The sequence below is a fragment of the Elgaria multicarinata genome, chromosome 8, assembly GCF_023053635.1.
Source record: "Elgaria multicarinata webbii isolate HBS135686 ecotype San Diego chromosome 8, rElgMul1.1.pri, whole genome shotgun sequence".
NCBI classification, from domain to species: Eukaryota; Metazoa; Chordata; class Lepidosauria; order Squamata; family Anguidae; genus Elgaria; species Elgaria multicarinata.
Genome location: NC_086178.1, coordinates 27,621,921 through 27,635,380, shown reverse-complemented (window position 1 = coordinate 27,635,380; position 13,460 = coordinate 27,621,921). Strand labels below are relative to the sequence as shown.

Sequence of the window (13,460 nt, the reverse complement as noted above, 5' to 3'; positions counted from 1 at the left end):
TAGCAGTGTTGTTCCAAGAATGGTTTAGATATGTTAGATATTGAGCTATTATGCGTGCCAAGCACTATAAAAGTATTTCCATGAAATTCTATATTGTGTATAGGCTACCAGTGTGGTTGGTCTTAAATGTGACAATCACAGATGATTAACTCAGCAAATCTAAGAATTCTACACTACTGCTTTGTTTTTCAGGAGATGTGTTACTCTTGTTAATCTATGAATTATAGCAGCTGTCTAGTTAGATATGCTTCAAGTCATAATGGCCCCTCTATTACATATGTGGTAAAGCAAAAGTCTCAGTGGACACTTTCTACGTTTTACACTGCTATTAAAAAAATCTAAGATGCATTCATAAAATGCAGTGAACTCAAGGGAATTCTGGTTGCAATATTAAGGCCATAAATAAGATTAAAATTGGTATACTATCATATAAGAGGCATTCTTAGTTACATACATACAGAACCAATTTGTAGGAATTTGATTGATAGCATGGTAGTTCTCTGAGAAACACATTAGTAGCCATATAATGCTTGCATGTGTATAACAGTTGCATTGTTCTCTTTTCAGTGGACATAACATGCTTCTTTAAAGATAGTTTTATCAATCTCCAAGCTGTAGATGTAGGAAAAACTAAAAAAAGGGCCAAACCCTCTCAGGTTCCCCACTTTAAACAACACAGACTGACAACATCCGTAGACTGTTCTTTTGAGGCCTCAGTCTTGGAGTGCTTTGTAATATCATGAAGGACATGTTCCAAGTTTTGAGTTTTCAAAGTTGAATATATTCCTATGTCCTCACCATAGTCAAGCATGTTTTTATATTAAAAGACTGGACTGGTGTTTTTTTTAAAATACAATTCTGATCTATGATATTGATAATTATATCCAAAACATTTCTCTACGTACAAAACAATTCCATTTATATAGTACACTGAGATATGGACAGATGATTATATTGGGGGGAAACTGATAATCATTTGCCCTGAATGACAAATTCCCATCTACTACTAGAAATAACTCAATTGGAGTTAACCAAAGTAAGGGAACAATTAGATAGGATAGAGGTAAGAAGGAAACTTGCTAATTCTCTATGGGGTGGTCAGATGATTTAGGGTGGGTGGGTGAGATGGAGCAGCTGAATTTTCACCATGCCTGCATTTTTAAAACACCATATATATTTTTGTTGGGGTGATTACCACTAGCCTTTGGAACCCCTCCATGATAAAATATATTTGAAAGGATTTTTAATGGAAGTACAAGCATAGGAGGGTCAGCAGATCTGCTGCCATGATGACTAATTTAACTAGAAGGCTATCTCTTATTCCACTCACTTCTTCTACCACACAAAATAAGTTTGCACCAGTGCATTTCCACACATTTGTAAGTTTCCTTATTTCTTTAAGTTCTATTTTTTTTCTAAATAATTAACTTATTTAGCAGTTCATGCATGTTCACATGGACCTAAAATCAAAATTTTAAAAATAGGTTTGCTGTCAATATAAATTATTTCTCCTTAAATTATTGGTAAGAACATCCATCTCTAAGACAAGGTATAGAAAATAAATTTTCTGATTTAATTAAGGAATCTTATCTGATCCTAGGGAGGTTATTGAACTCCTGAACTGTTGTCCAGAAGTGGTTTTGGGATAGATGTAGGTAAAAAAGCTGAGACTTAATCCAGACAAGATTTAAATATTGTTGGTAGGAAATCAAATAATCTAGACGGAGAATTACATCTGGTCCTAGATGGGACTTGGTGCTAAGTGGAGAAGCTCAGTTGGCAGCAGTGGTCTTTTTATCAGCTTAGGCTGGTACACCAGATGCAACCCTAACTGGAGACCTTATTTATGTTCTGTTGATATCCAGGCTGGATTACTGTAATGCACTGTATGTGGGGGGTGAATTTGAAGATGGTTCAGAAACTTCAGGTGATGCAGAATATGGCTATCCAAATATTGGTGGAGGCAAGACAGCCGATTCATGTGACACAGACACTGTGCCAACTGCAGTGATTTGATTGCCAGTGCATTTCCAAGCGCAATTTCAAGTGCTGGTTTTAACCTTTAAAGCAGGGGTGGGCAACACAAGGAGGTCCAGGGGCCATTTTCGCACACACACCCTGCATACACACAGTTGTGGGCTGCACCACCATCACCCTGCCCCAGGGAAACAAATTTGGGGGGGGGGGTTGAAAGAAAAATAAAATAACAAATTGTTTTCCAGCTAATTTTGATTTGTTTGATGCGTCATAGCAGCTCTGGACACCATTTTCTTTGCAATTTTTTTTTTTAATTAAGATTATTTTGGGTACTCCTGAATTTCAGGGGGTGACAGAACTTGCTCAACCCTACTTTAAAGCCTTAAATGATTTAGGCCCAAACTCTTGAGGCCTAAACTTGAGGCCTAAATATAGGCCCTTTCCCTATATCAGCCTGCCCATCCACTGAACTCATTAACAGCGGCCCGTCTTACCTTGCTAACAGCCAAGGGCAATTGTACATGGGAAAGGGCCTTCTCACTCCTGGAATCAATTCCCATCAGGGGTTCATCAACCCCTTTTTTGCAGATCCTCAAGAAAGCTCTGAAAACCCACCTGTTTTTGCTGGCCTTCCCTTAAGTCTGGGCCATTGGTTTTTATTGGTAGTTTTTATTTTTATTGATTTTAATTAGCAGTCTGTTTTTATTTAAATTTTGGCTTAACATGAGCAAGCCAACTCGATCGCTCCAGCTTGGTTCCTCTAGCCAGTGGCAGTGGCTAAAAAGCAAGGGACTTTCCGTCCCTGGCTTGATTAGCATGATGTCCAAACCAGGAACTCTGGCTTGTCTCTGGGTTATAACTCTGGCTTGGCAAGGGAAAGTCAAGCCAAATTTCCTGGTCTAGGCATCATTCTAACCAAGCCAAGGACAGAAAGTCCCTGGCATGTTTAGCTACTCGTGCTGTCAGGAGACAAGCAGAAGTGATAGAGCATGCTGACTAGGTCATGGTACTGTGACATCTGAATGCAGCCAATGTGGATCTCTGAATTTATTTTTTCTCCACATTGAGGCATTTGCTGACCTATGTCTGTGGTGGGGTTAAGAAAATTTCTGGATTGGGCCAAATAAGATGTTGACCTTAAAAATAACATTGCTATAATAAAAGTGAAAGGCACAATCCTATCATATACCCTGGGTATTTGTAAGCCTCCAAACTTTGGAAGCTTACAAGTTATCCAATGCAGAGCAGGAGGTGTCTAGTGGAGGCTTTGGGGAGGGGGAGGAAAAGATGCTGGGTTAGCCATAGAGTATGTCATATAGCTGCCACACCAGTCCTCCCCCCCCGCCACTGGGAATGCCCCTCTTTCCCCGTCTCCTGAGTGCTTAGAGGTAGCTGGCACAGTTCTCCCTGCACTGCTACAAGGTGGAGCGGGGGAGGAGCTAGGAGTGCAGTTTCCTATTTCTGAGTTCGGAGCCAGGAAACTGAAATGTCCTACGTCCCCCAAATGCTGTCTAGAGGACATAAGATTGCTCCCTAAAATACATTCACACACCCCATTTACAAAGGTGTAGCATCTTTGTTTAAATTCTTTATAGCACACCAGTAGCTCGGCATGTTCTACCAATTACTCATTTCACCTGGTGGGGGGATACACAAATAATCCCCCGCTTGCCACAAAAGCATCTCACCTATAGCCAGTTTATTGTACAAGAACCCAATATACACTTTGAGTAAATGAAAAGATTTTGCAAAAATAAAAAATGGAGAATATTTAATTATAAAAGGATACACTATTGGAAGTATTGTAGCAACTCATCTCTGAGTTGACTTACCATCAGAACTTGTGAGTACAAAGTTCTCAGCTTGGGTTTGTCTCTTTCCACCTAAACTTTTGGGAAACCAGTGAAGATCTATGGGGTAGATATCATCAGGAAGCTTCACTATTTGCGTAGTCTCACCATTTAACAAGTTCCATTTCATAATTTGGTGATCATCACTGCATGAATAGAGTTCATCTGCTGTTGTCCAGCCTACACAACTAACCAATTCCTTATGTTTTAACAGAATTAAGGAACTCTAGTCCAAATACAGTTGAATCATACATATTGGCAGAAAGATATATGAAGGCTCTTTTTACAGTTTTATTAAACTTCAATAATGAAATAAATTTCACAAAGAACTAAATGAAGTCTCAAATGTGCGGTTGTCCCAGAACTAAGAAACCTGAAATATTTTTGTAGCCCTTTACTGGGCTGGCTCCACAATATGCCGGCACCTAGGACTCAGAAATATTTTTACAGCCCCTGCCCATATGAGGACAGCTTTCTTCAAATGAGATTACTGTACTATATCTTTATTTAAAAAATTGGAAGTTGCTGTGATACCAAAATCAGACACACTATGGTTAGCACTAAACAGGAATTACCTCAAAATCATTATTTGAAACAATGCTTACAGGCAATCCTTCTTGTTGCTGAACATGGTTTGACCAGTTCAATAATCTCAACAAACTACAAATATCAAAACCCGAAAAAGGGACCAGGGAATATACAGACCCATTGTATATTTGAGATAGTATGGAGGATCAGAATGTAATGCTTTAATTGAGCCTTTGATTTGGAATACAATTGGGATGGATGGATGGACTAAAAACCCCTTATAGAGGTTTAGTTAGAAGTACTACTGTGTCCAATGGGGCTTATTCCTTAGGAAGGGATTTAGGATTTCATCTTACATTTCCAGTTTCATATAAAGGAACTACAGATTGACTAACATTAGAATACATCCATATCAAATATATCTGAATGAAGTGTATTTTCCTTAGTATCTCAATTTCTAAGTTACAGAATTTGGTTTTGTGGGTTTACTGCACCTGTGACTTCAAAGGAAATGCCTAACTATTTTCTAACGTGTTCTTTTGTATGCCTGTTAACGTTAGCCGGCTGAAAGCAGTCCCCAACTGAAATATAGTAAACTCTAAGACTGTAGGAAGCTAGTTAACTGTAGTAGTATCTGTGGATACCCCTTTTCTATACTATGGATATACAATTTTAATGTATTTCTGCCCTGTGATAAGTGGTTCCTTTCTTTTCCCCTTTTCTGAATGAAAAATATTTGATGTGGTTAAGGTCATAGAGACAATTCAAAAATGAGTAAGTTTAAGCATTCACAAATATTTTTTTTAAAAAAACAGTAAGCTTTTTTGGGGGGTAGATAAGCAAGTTTAATTAAAATTTAGTGGGTTAAATCTAGAGATGGGGGGGCTGGAAAAATTTGGGGGGAAACTGTCAGTCCCCACTGTTCTTCCCCCAAATTGTTTTTGGGGTTTGTTTGTTTTTTGAAAAAAATGAAGAAAGAATGGATTATGGAATATTTTAGTTTAGCATGATGAATAAAATGCTTAAGACAAGGTGTTCATATATTTACTTCTCCAAATGATTCCTAAAAACTATGTACAGTATCAGATTATTACAATTTCTTTGCACCAAGGTCAAGCAAGTCCTAGGTTGCAAACTGAGACAACTCTCAAATGCAAGAGCAAAATGCATTTCTGTCTCTAGGGGGCACTGCCATTGAAGCGGAGATTGAAACTGCTAGTGATAGCTATAGTTCAGAAAATGAGTCTGATTGAATTTCATGCATATTCATTGAATCTTGGTCCCCTCTATTTCTCAGTTATTTTTATGGGTATGTCTGCTCAACACTGTGGAGGACTAGCAGAGACATAAATAATTTTCTTTACTAATTTTGATGGTTTCTTCTGTTGTTGTTTTTAATTGTTTTTTGCCTGCTCATAAACTGGCAAAACCAAAGAGGCTCCTTACAGTTCAGGAGCTTGTAGCATTTGTTACAATTTTTTTAAAAAAAAAAATTAAAAAAGTATTTTCAATTTTTATTGTTTGAATACACTGTACTTTTAATATACCAAATGTGATAATTTTATGCCAAACCAACTTGTACATAATTACATTTTATGTTCCTAAAGTAACAAAGTGACTTTCAATCTGTAAAAAGTGTTAATATTGCATTTTTTCAATTTTTCCAAAAATGTTTATTTTCCCCTGAAAAAATCTGCAGAAAACATTTTTCCCCATGGATTCAAAATGTCCATAAATTATACATCTCTAGTTAAATCCCAAGTCCTCTTCCATCAATGGAACAACCACTCCTGTCCATGGAAGGAATTTTAACCCAGTAGAGGTTTCTACTGGAGTAAGGGAAGAGGGAAGAGATTTTCATCTATTTCCCCTTTGCCATCCCTACTCTGTTCTAGAGGGTCCCTCAAGCCTCTGGATTTTGAGGTTACAATGGACTGCAGGAGGAAGGGAGACTTGTGCTGTGCAAACTAATCATTCACCTGCGCAGCAGGTTCAGCTGGGTGCAATACAAAGGACATGGCTGTAAAAGGATTACAGTAGAACTAGCTATCTACCAATAAAACTTTCTATAAGCTGTCATAATTATTTGACTAATTATCAGTGACTTTCCCTCATGAGATGAAAAGTTACAGGTAAAGTCTTTCTTCCCACTACTATACCAGAGCAGATGGGTCTCAAATTGATAATGAATCTTGCTAATTCAAGCAAGAAAGCAAACTAACAAACCCTCTTCCACTTAACAATGACAAAATAAAACAAGTGTCTCAGCCAGGTCTTGGGACAGTCAGACTGATAGAAAAGGGTAGGAACCATGACCAGATTGTAAAGCACAAAACAGTCTATGTAATTGTGTATCTAACTAAGATAAGGTGAATCATCTTGTCGAATTATCTACCCAATTGAATTTTAAGATGCCTTTTAATACTGTGCTGCTTTTAATAATGTATTAGTTTTAAATATTTTAATCAATTATATGTATTTTATGGCATTTATATTGTACCCCGCCTCGATCCAGAGGGAGAGGTGGGTAACAAATTATTATTATTATTAATTATTATTATTATTATTATTATATTATTATTATTATTGGGCAAAAGAAATCCCTGCCTTCCACCCAACAACTGCCAGTGACTCCTCAAGGAGTTCTCCCTTATGGTACAAGAAATAACACAGGGTTTTTTTTGGCAGTGATGGCAAATTCATCAGCAGCAGGGGTGTGTGTAGCCCCCAAAGGGCTCCGGAAGGAGGGGAAATTGGCTCCTGGATGTTGTTCACCCCTGTAATAGAACTTTCAAATTCACTTGCACTGCTGCAGTATTGTAGTGATGGACCATCTGAATGGCCTTTAAGAAAAGGGGGTGAAGAGAAATATTGGTTGTGCATGCCTTCTGTTTGCCCAACCATTGGATACAACCCATTCTATTCTGAAATATTTATGGGTTTTTTAATCACATTGCTACAAGCCTTGAGAAATGTGCCTATAACATTGTTTCAAAGTTGAACAAAGGATATGTTTTGGTTCCTTTAAAAGAGATGTCTTTAATCTCATTTTTATTATGTTTTCTGAAGTTGATAATCCAGTTGATACATTGATAGGAAGATGTCTTCTTGTCTGCACAGGTTACACCTATAAATATTAAAAAAAAAACATTACTACCCTGTATTATAAATAAAACATCAATACCTACATTTTTTGAGACATTATCTTCTATAGTCCAAAGTAGTAATGCAGTGCACTATAAATTTATGTATAAAGATGGGGAAATGTCTGTATCAATTCAACATAATTTGGGAAAGCTATCAGAGTTCTATTCTACCCTATGGATTATGGGGTATCTCAAGGTTACATTTCATCCCACATGCTATTCTTTTGTAAACTGTCCAGAAAGATTTGTATAAAGCTCTTCGGAGGTAGAGATTTAATATAAACCAATGGAAGCAGCCACTTCATTTAAACCACTAAAAGTAGTCATTGGGTTATGGTATCACCACTCTGTGAATGACACACAGCTCTACTCTCTTTTTCATCTATGAGTCCAGTAAGGCTATGAAGCTTTAGTGTCTGGAGATGGTTTTGGGATGTGTGAGGGTGAACATGCAGAAACTTAATCCAGGTAAGACATAGATACTGTGGGTTGGGAATTCTGTCCATCTGGATGAAGGGATGTGATCTGTCTTGGATTGGGTTGAATTCCCCCTGAAAGTCTAAGTTTGTAGCTTGGGGATCCTTCTGAACTCAGCCCTCTCGCTGGCAGCGCAGGTCGTGTCTATGGCTAAGAGTGCCTTTTACCAGCTTAGACTGGTAAGCCAGCTACAACCCTATCTAGAGAGATCGAATCTTATCTTTAGTACTTTGCACTACTTGCAGCCATGTTAGACTACTGCAGTGTGTTCAATATGGGGCTGCCTTTGAAGAAGGCCCAGAAACTTCAGCTGGTACTCAGATGTTGGTGTGGGCCATATGACATCAATTATGTATTATTTTCAGTCTGTTTCTGGACCAAATTCAAAGTGCTGGTTATAGCCTATAAAGTCCTAAATGGTTTGGAACCAGGTTATTAGAAGGACCACTTACAACCATATGAACCTGCCTGGACAATAAGATTTACTTGAGAGGCCCTGCTCATAGGCTTGCCTGTAAAGTAAGTTCCACTGGCAGACAAAACAGACAAGTAGTTTCAGTGCCGGCCCAAAGGTTGTAGAATGTCCTGAGGTATGGCCTGAATACTGCCAATGTTCAAACAGGTTTTAAAAATGGATTTATTTTGGTCACATTTTAATGAATTAGGTCTTCTATTTTAAAAAAATTTATTGAGTCACTGGTAGGCTTATCAATTTTATTTATTAGGTGTATTACTTGTTAAAATTAACTGCCTAAATTTAAAGATTTTTGTCTAGTTTTATTGCAATTTAGTTTGTAAGGTTTATGTCCAGAAGTTGGACTATAAATACTGGTATAAATTAAAAATAAAAATGAAATATTAATATGTACAAGAATATTTAAAGCAATTATCTTCTATACCCCAGCCTGGTAATCCAATCTGCTACAAATTCATGTATAAAGATGAGAAAACATCAGTATTAACTCAACACAGATAATTTGGGAAAGCTTTGGAACCATTCCTTGCTATAAACAAAGTAACAAATGACATTATCTGCAGAAAGCAAAAAAGTTTACAAAAGAGCCTGTAGAAATAATGGACTTCAGATAACTTCTTTAATGGCCATAACTCCCATTTATGCTAATTAATGGACACTTGCTTATTCAGAAAAGAATATAGCATTCTTCACAACATATGCCCTCTAACCTCCTGGGATTCCTGCAACAAAGAGACTAAAACCAACCAAAGAGTTACTACGCAGAGGGTTATCCAAGGCCTTAAGCAGATATAGCTTTTGGATTGCCTCAGAGTACATATTTCCGTTTTAGATCAATGTAACTCCCCAAAAGAGTCAGAAAGCAAACAAGATTTTAACCAAGCAAATGAGCACGTTTTGATGTTATGTAAACATCTTCTAAATTTCTACAAACACTAAGTATGGGCTGAGCTTTTTAGTCATGGTATGGACAAGACTACTTCTAAACAATAATATACACCCGGGGGTGGGGGCACGGGAGAAGTACATTGTGCCTTTTAATAAGAGATAGGCAGCGTTAGGCTCACGAATAGGCTAATTTAAAAGACAGGTGTTCTTTTTGGAGTAAATGTTGTTACATACTGAAAGGAGTTATTTTATTCAGTTACGAGCACTAGCTCATAAGAGAGCAGAAATTCTTTTGGTGTTATACACTGACTGAAATACTATCACATTCACAGCACTCACTAAAGATCAGCTTCCTTCCTATGTGTGCTCTCATGTATATGCAAGTAAATACATGTGTGTACATATACATGCAACCAATTAGTGAGGTTCTGTTTTGGATATCAGCCCTGGGATTCTATTCTCCTTGAGAGTTCAAAATTCATTTTCCTCCTCCTGCAAATGATGTAGGCAGCATTTATTTTCCTAGTATACTTGTCAACATGCATACATTTTAATAACTAATATTTCTAACATCCTCAACAATAAGTACATATCTATTATTTACCCTGCTTATTTCTTCTCTTAAAGTCAAATAATCTCACTTTCAGGGCAGGATTAATATTAGCATCTCAACATATCCTACCAGCAGCAATGAAATATGCCCAAATTGTTCACATGAGCCATGCTTCTTAAGGATCTGTTGATATGAAAAATATGCCACATTAGGTTCTGTTTTTAAAGCTGTCCTGCCTCCTATAACTTGCTTATAAAGTCCTCTATATTCTGAAAGGCCTATGTCTTTTGAGTGAGTGTTGAATTCTTGTAGTATGACTACTTGGGTGACTTTCTTTACTGATTATTTCCCACCTTTTATCCACAATTAGCTCCCAAACACCGTAACAATTACAATCCACAAAATGTACAAAACAAGAGAAATGGAGGTGTTTATAACAGTCTCCTCTTGTCCCTGGGAGCTGTTAACATAATCCAGGTTCTTCTTTCTGGAGGGAGGGGTAAGAAAGAGCTGCAGAGGAGCTCGCTGGTGGTAAAGATGCCAACCGACAGAAGTAGCCCTTCCAATGATTTACAGAGTATTCTTGTCCATGACAGTTGACTACATAGTATATGAATCTATTATACATTGTATTATACATTGTTCTTCCAGCAAAATAAATAATAGAAGTCTGACACAAAGTTTTCAATAAATAACTAAATATGTTAAGTGCAATCCTCATTCTTCTGAAATCACTGCCAAAGTTTCTACTAATATTAGCAGACCAATCAGAGTAAATCCTCATTAGTAAGATTTGTGTTTAATGGGGCTTACCCCTTATTGATGTGCACAGGATTGTTGCCTCTGAGTAAAATATGCAAACTACTCGCCCCACATCTTAACTAAGTTGTTGTTAACATGGAAATGGCCGTGTAAAATTGTCTTCCTTGAAAACCTGAGAAGGTAGGCAGAACAGGACTCTTACCTCTGAATATTTTCCAAACCAATGGGAAAAGACATAATCAACCTCTACTCAGATATGGAATAACTAACTACCAGTTGTGACTCTATAATCACAAGCACTAATGTAGATTAGAAACCTCAATCCTTTCCTAGGCTTACACTGGAACAGTGAGGGACTGTGCCCCCCCCATTTTATTTTACTACTATTTAAGAACTTTGTATGAGAGCAAAGATGTTTGGTTAAAGCAGGAACCAGGGGGGGTGGGGATCTACACTACTGCTTTAAAGCGCTTTATAACAGTTTTGACAACTGTTGGGGCCCAGGACACACTGCATATACAGTTTCCAAAACGTTTTCAAAGTGCTTTAAAGCGCTTTAAAAGCAGTTGTGTAGATCCACCCCCAGGTAATCCACCAAAAATTAGTTACAAGTCAAAGAAGACCTACCTTCTGTCCATCTTTGCTATAAAACAACTTGTCAGCCTAGACTAGAGCTCTCACCTGAAGTGGAATGAAGTCAACAAATGCTTCTGCCATAATGCATTTAAGGTGTTGGTTTTGCTGCAACACACTAACAAAGTTATACCCTCTGGAAATTATCATGCCCTGGTTACACACTCACACAAGCATGCAGGTTTTAATCCCGATTCCACATAAAATATATACTGAAAACAGAAAAACACCCACCCTGTCACTCCTTTAACCACCGCTACTGTGATGAAAAATACAGTTAGTGTGTAATAAATTTTAACTAAACCAAAGTCAGCATTCTTGATTATAGGTCTTCCAGTGTGATTATGGTCTGCTGAATCTTTCCCAGCAAAAAGCTCAGCACATCACATTTTACAGCACAGTACAAAATCATGTGTTAAAATCTTCCATTAGAATCTGAGTTTCATAATGAAATGCTTAATTCTCTCTGACCAGAATAAGGAGCTGGGGTGATTTGGATGCGGCGAAAATATGAATGCCTGAGGCTAAAGCTGGTTTCTATTTGCAAGTTCCTAGTTCTATATTTGATTCAAATATGTAGATTCAAAGTATCATTATATATGCACTAGTCTTCAAGGAAAGCTTTCGCACAATTACACATCACAATCTAAACTGCACCTGAAAACAGGATCCACTTCTCCTGCTTAGATTTTTGTTCAAAGGAGTGCAACAACAAATTTTAACACTACTTGGAGGTCCAGATTAGTGCCTTCTAATCCAGGTATGTTTCAACACACCAATGCCTGCATTATAAGCACAAGGCCAGAAAAGCATGCCATTTCATCAAGAAATGGCCTCTGCATGCAAAAATCATTTCATGAGAAGCAGCAACAAACCTCCCGTGTAATGAAATTACATTTCAGAAGTTACTGGATGCAATAAGGTACTACCGCACAGACGATCACTATGTGAAGAAATAGCTTGAAAACAAAGAGTGGTATGTCAGACTTAAGACAGACGGCCCCTTTTTTGCCCGTTTTGGTCCCATGCAGCCTTTTTCAGAAGTAAGTCCCAAGAGCTTCGGGGGAGGGGGGGATATCTTTGCCCGTGGTGCATACACTCATCCCGCTCTCGTTCCTGGTAAACAGGTATTGCAGGGTGTTTTCACGTTTCAGCAACCTGTCTGACCAGAGACGACACTGGCATTAAAAACGTAACGGCCGCATACTATGAGCAACCTTTCACATCATACCACTTTCCAAGGCTCTTCAACATTCCCCGAAACCTCAGAGATTCAACGATCAGACCCAGCCAAGTCACCTTGGTTTGGAAATATTGCCCCGCCCCTCCATCAATCCCGCCATCCCCCCACCCCAGCCAATTCCTACCACTCTGCTATTGCCTTTCCCTCAAGTAAATCTGTGGGCAAAATCATCTGACCACCCACTCTTGTTATCTACTATTGCCTTTCCCTCAAGTAAATCTGTGGGCAAAATCATCTGACCACCCATTCTTTTTACCTGTCCAAGGTGGGCGCCCATCCAAAGAACACAATATTTACCTGTGAGAAGCTCGGAGCCGTCGGAAACAAGTAGGAGTCTCCCAGGAAAGGGTTCCTTACTCTGGTGCAAGTCAGGTATTCACGTCTCCCAAGCGCTTCGTGTCAAGAGCCCTTCCTCAAACTCCTAGGAAAGCGCTCCTGACGCCTTACTCCTCCGTTCTGTTGTCAACTGTGAGGGGAAGCGGTTCGGTCTCTATAGCTACTTCCCGCGAGATTTCCTATTCCTAACCCCAAGAAACCTCCTCATCCTTCCTCCTCGCCCCCCCCCGCGCTACTCTTCTTTCCACCTCAGACCCACCCAAGCATGTGACGCCAACCCTGACGTCAGAGGACCGATCTGTCAAATGTACAATAAATACATTAAATATTTAAATTTCTTTTTCTTTCCTCTTTTTTTAAAGTCAGTTTCTTAAGCCGTCCGCTACTTCATTACATTTCAGCCAGTTGCTAGGTGACTTAGCCCGCCAGTTTGCCTTACCCCCGGGAGGGGTTCGACTCTCTGCTTTTTCCGCCGTTATTTTTTTTATATTTTCTAATTTATTCTTTTAAATAGTCAAACGCCTTTATGTCAGAGTTTCCCCCCCTTATTTTAAAAAAAATGTTGAGGAAAACGTGACGTGAAAACGTTCAG

The 13,460-nt window shown here is 38.4% G+C and overlaps 1 protein-coding gene and 1 long non-coding RNA gene across 2 annotated transcripts in view; both read right to left on the bottom strand.

Annotated features, from left to right (window-relative positions):
* IFT80 (intraflagellar transport 80) overlaps positions 1-4,922 on the bottom strand; it is an 80,736-nt gene extending 75,814 nt beyond the window's left edge. The window contains exon 1 of the mRNA XM_063132031.1: positions 3,810-4,922. Within this exon, the coding sequence (XP_062988101.1) occupies positions 3,810-3,957 (148 nt within the window). The 5' untranslated portion in view covers positions 3,958-4,922. The remainder of the gene's footprint in view (positions 1-3,809) is intronic.
* Positions 4,923-7,246: 2,324 nt separating this feature from the next.
* On the bottom strand, positions 7,247-13,081 carry LOC134402535 (uncharacterized). Its single transcript, XR_010025719.1, has 3 exons — positions 12,830-13,081; positions 9,034-9,175; positions 7,247-7,482 (listed from the first exon to the last, which is right to left on the bottom strand). It is a non-coding gene; the product is annotated as an uncharacterized LOC134402535 (long non-coding RNA).
* Positions 13,082-13,460: the final 379 nt, after the last annotated feature.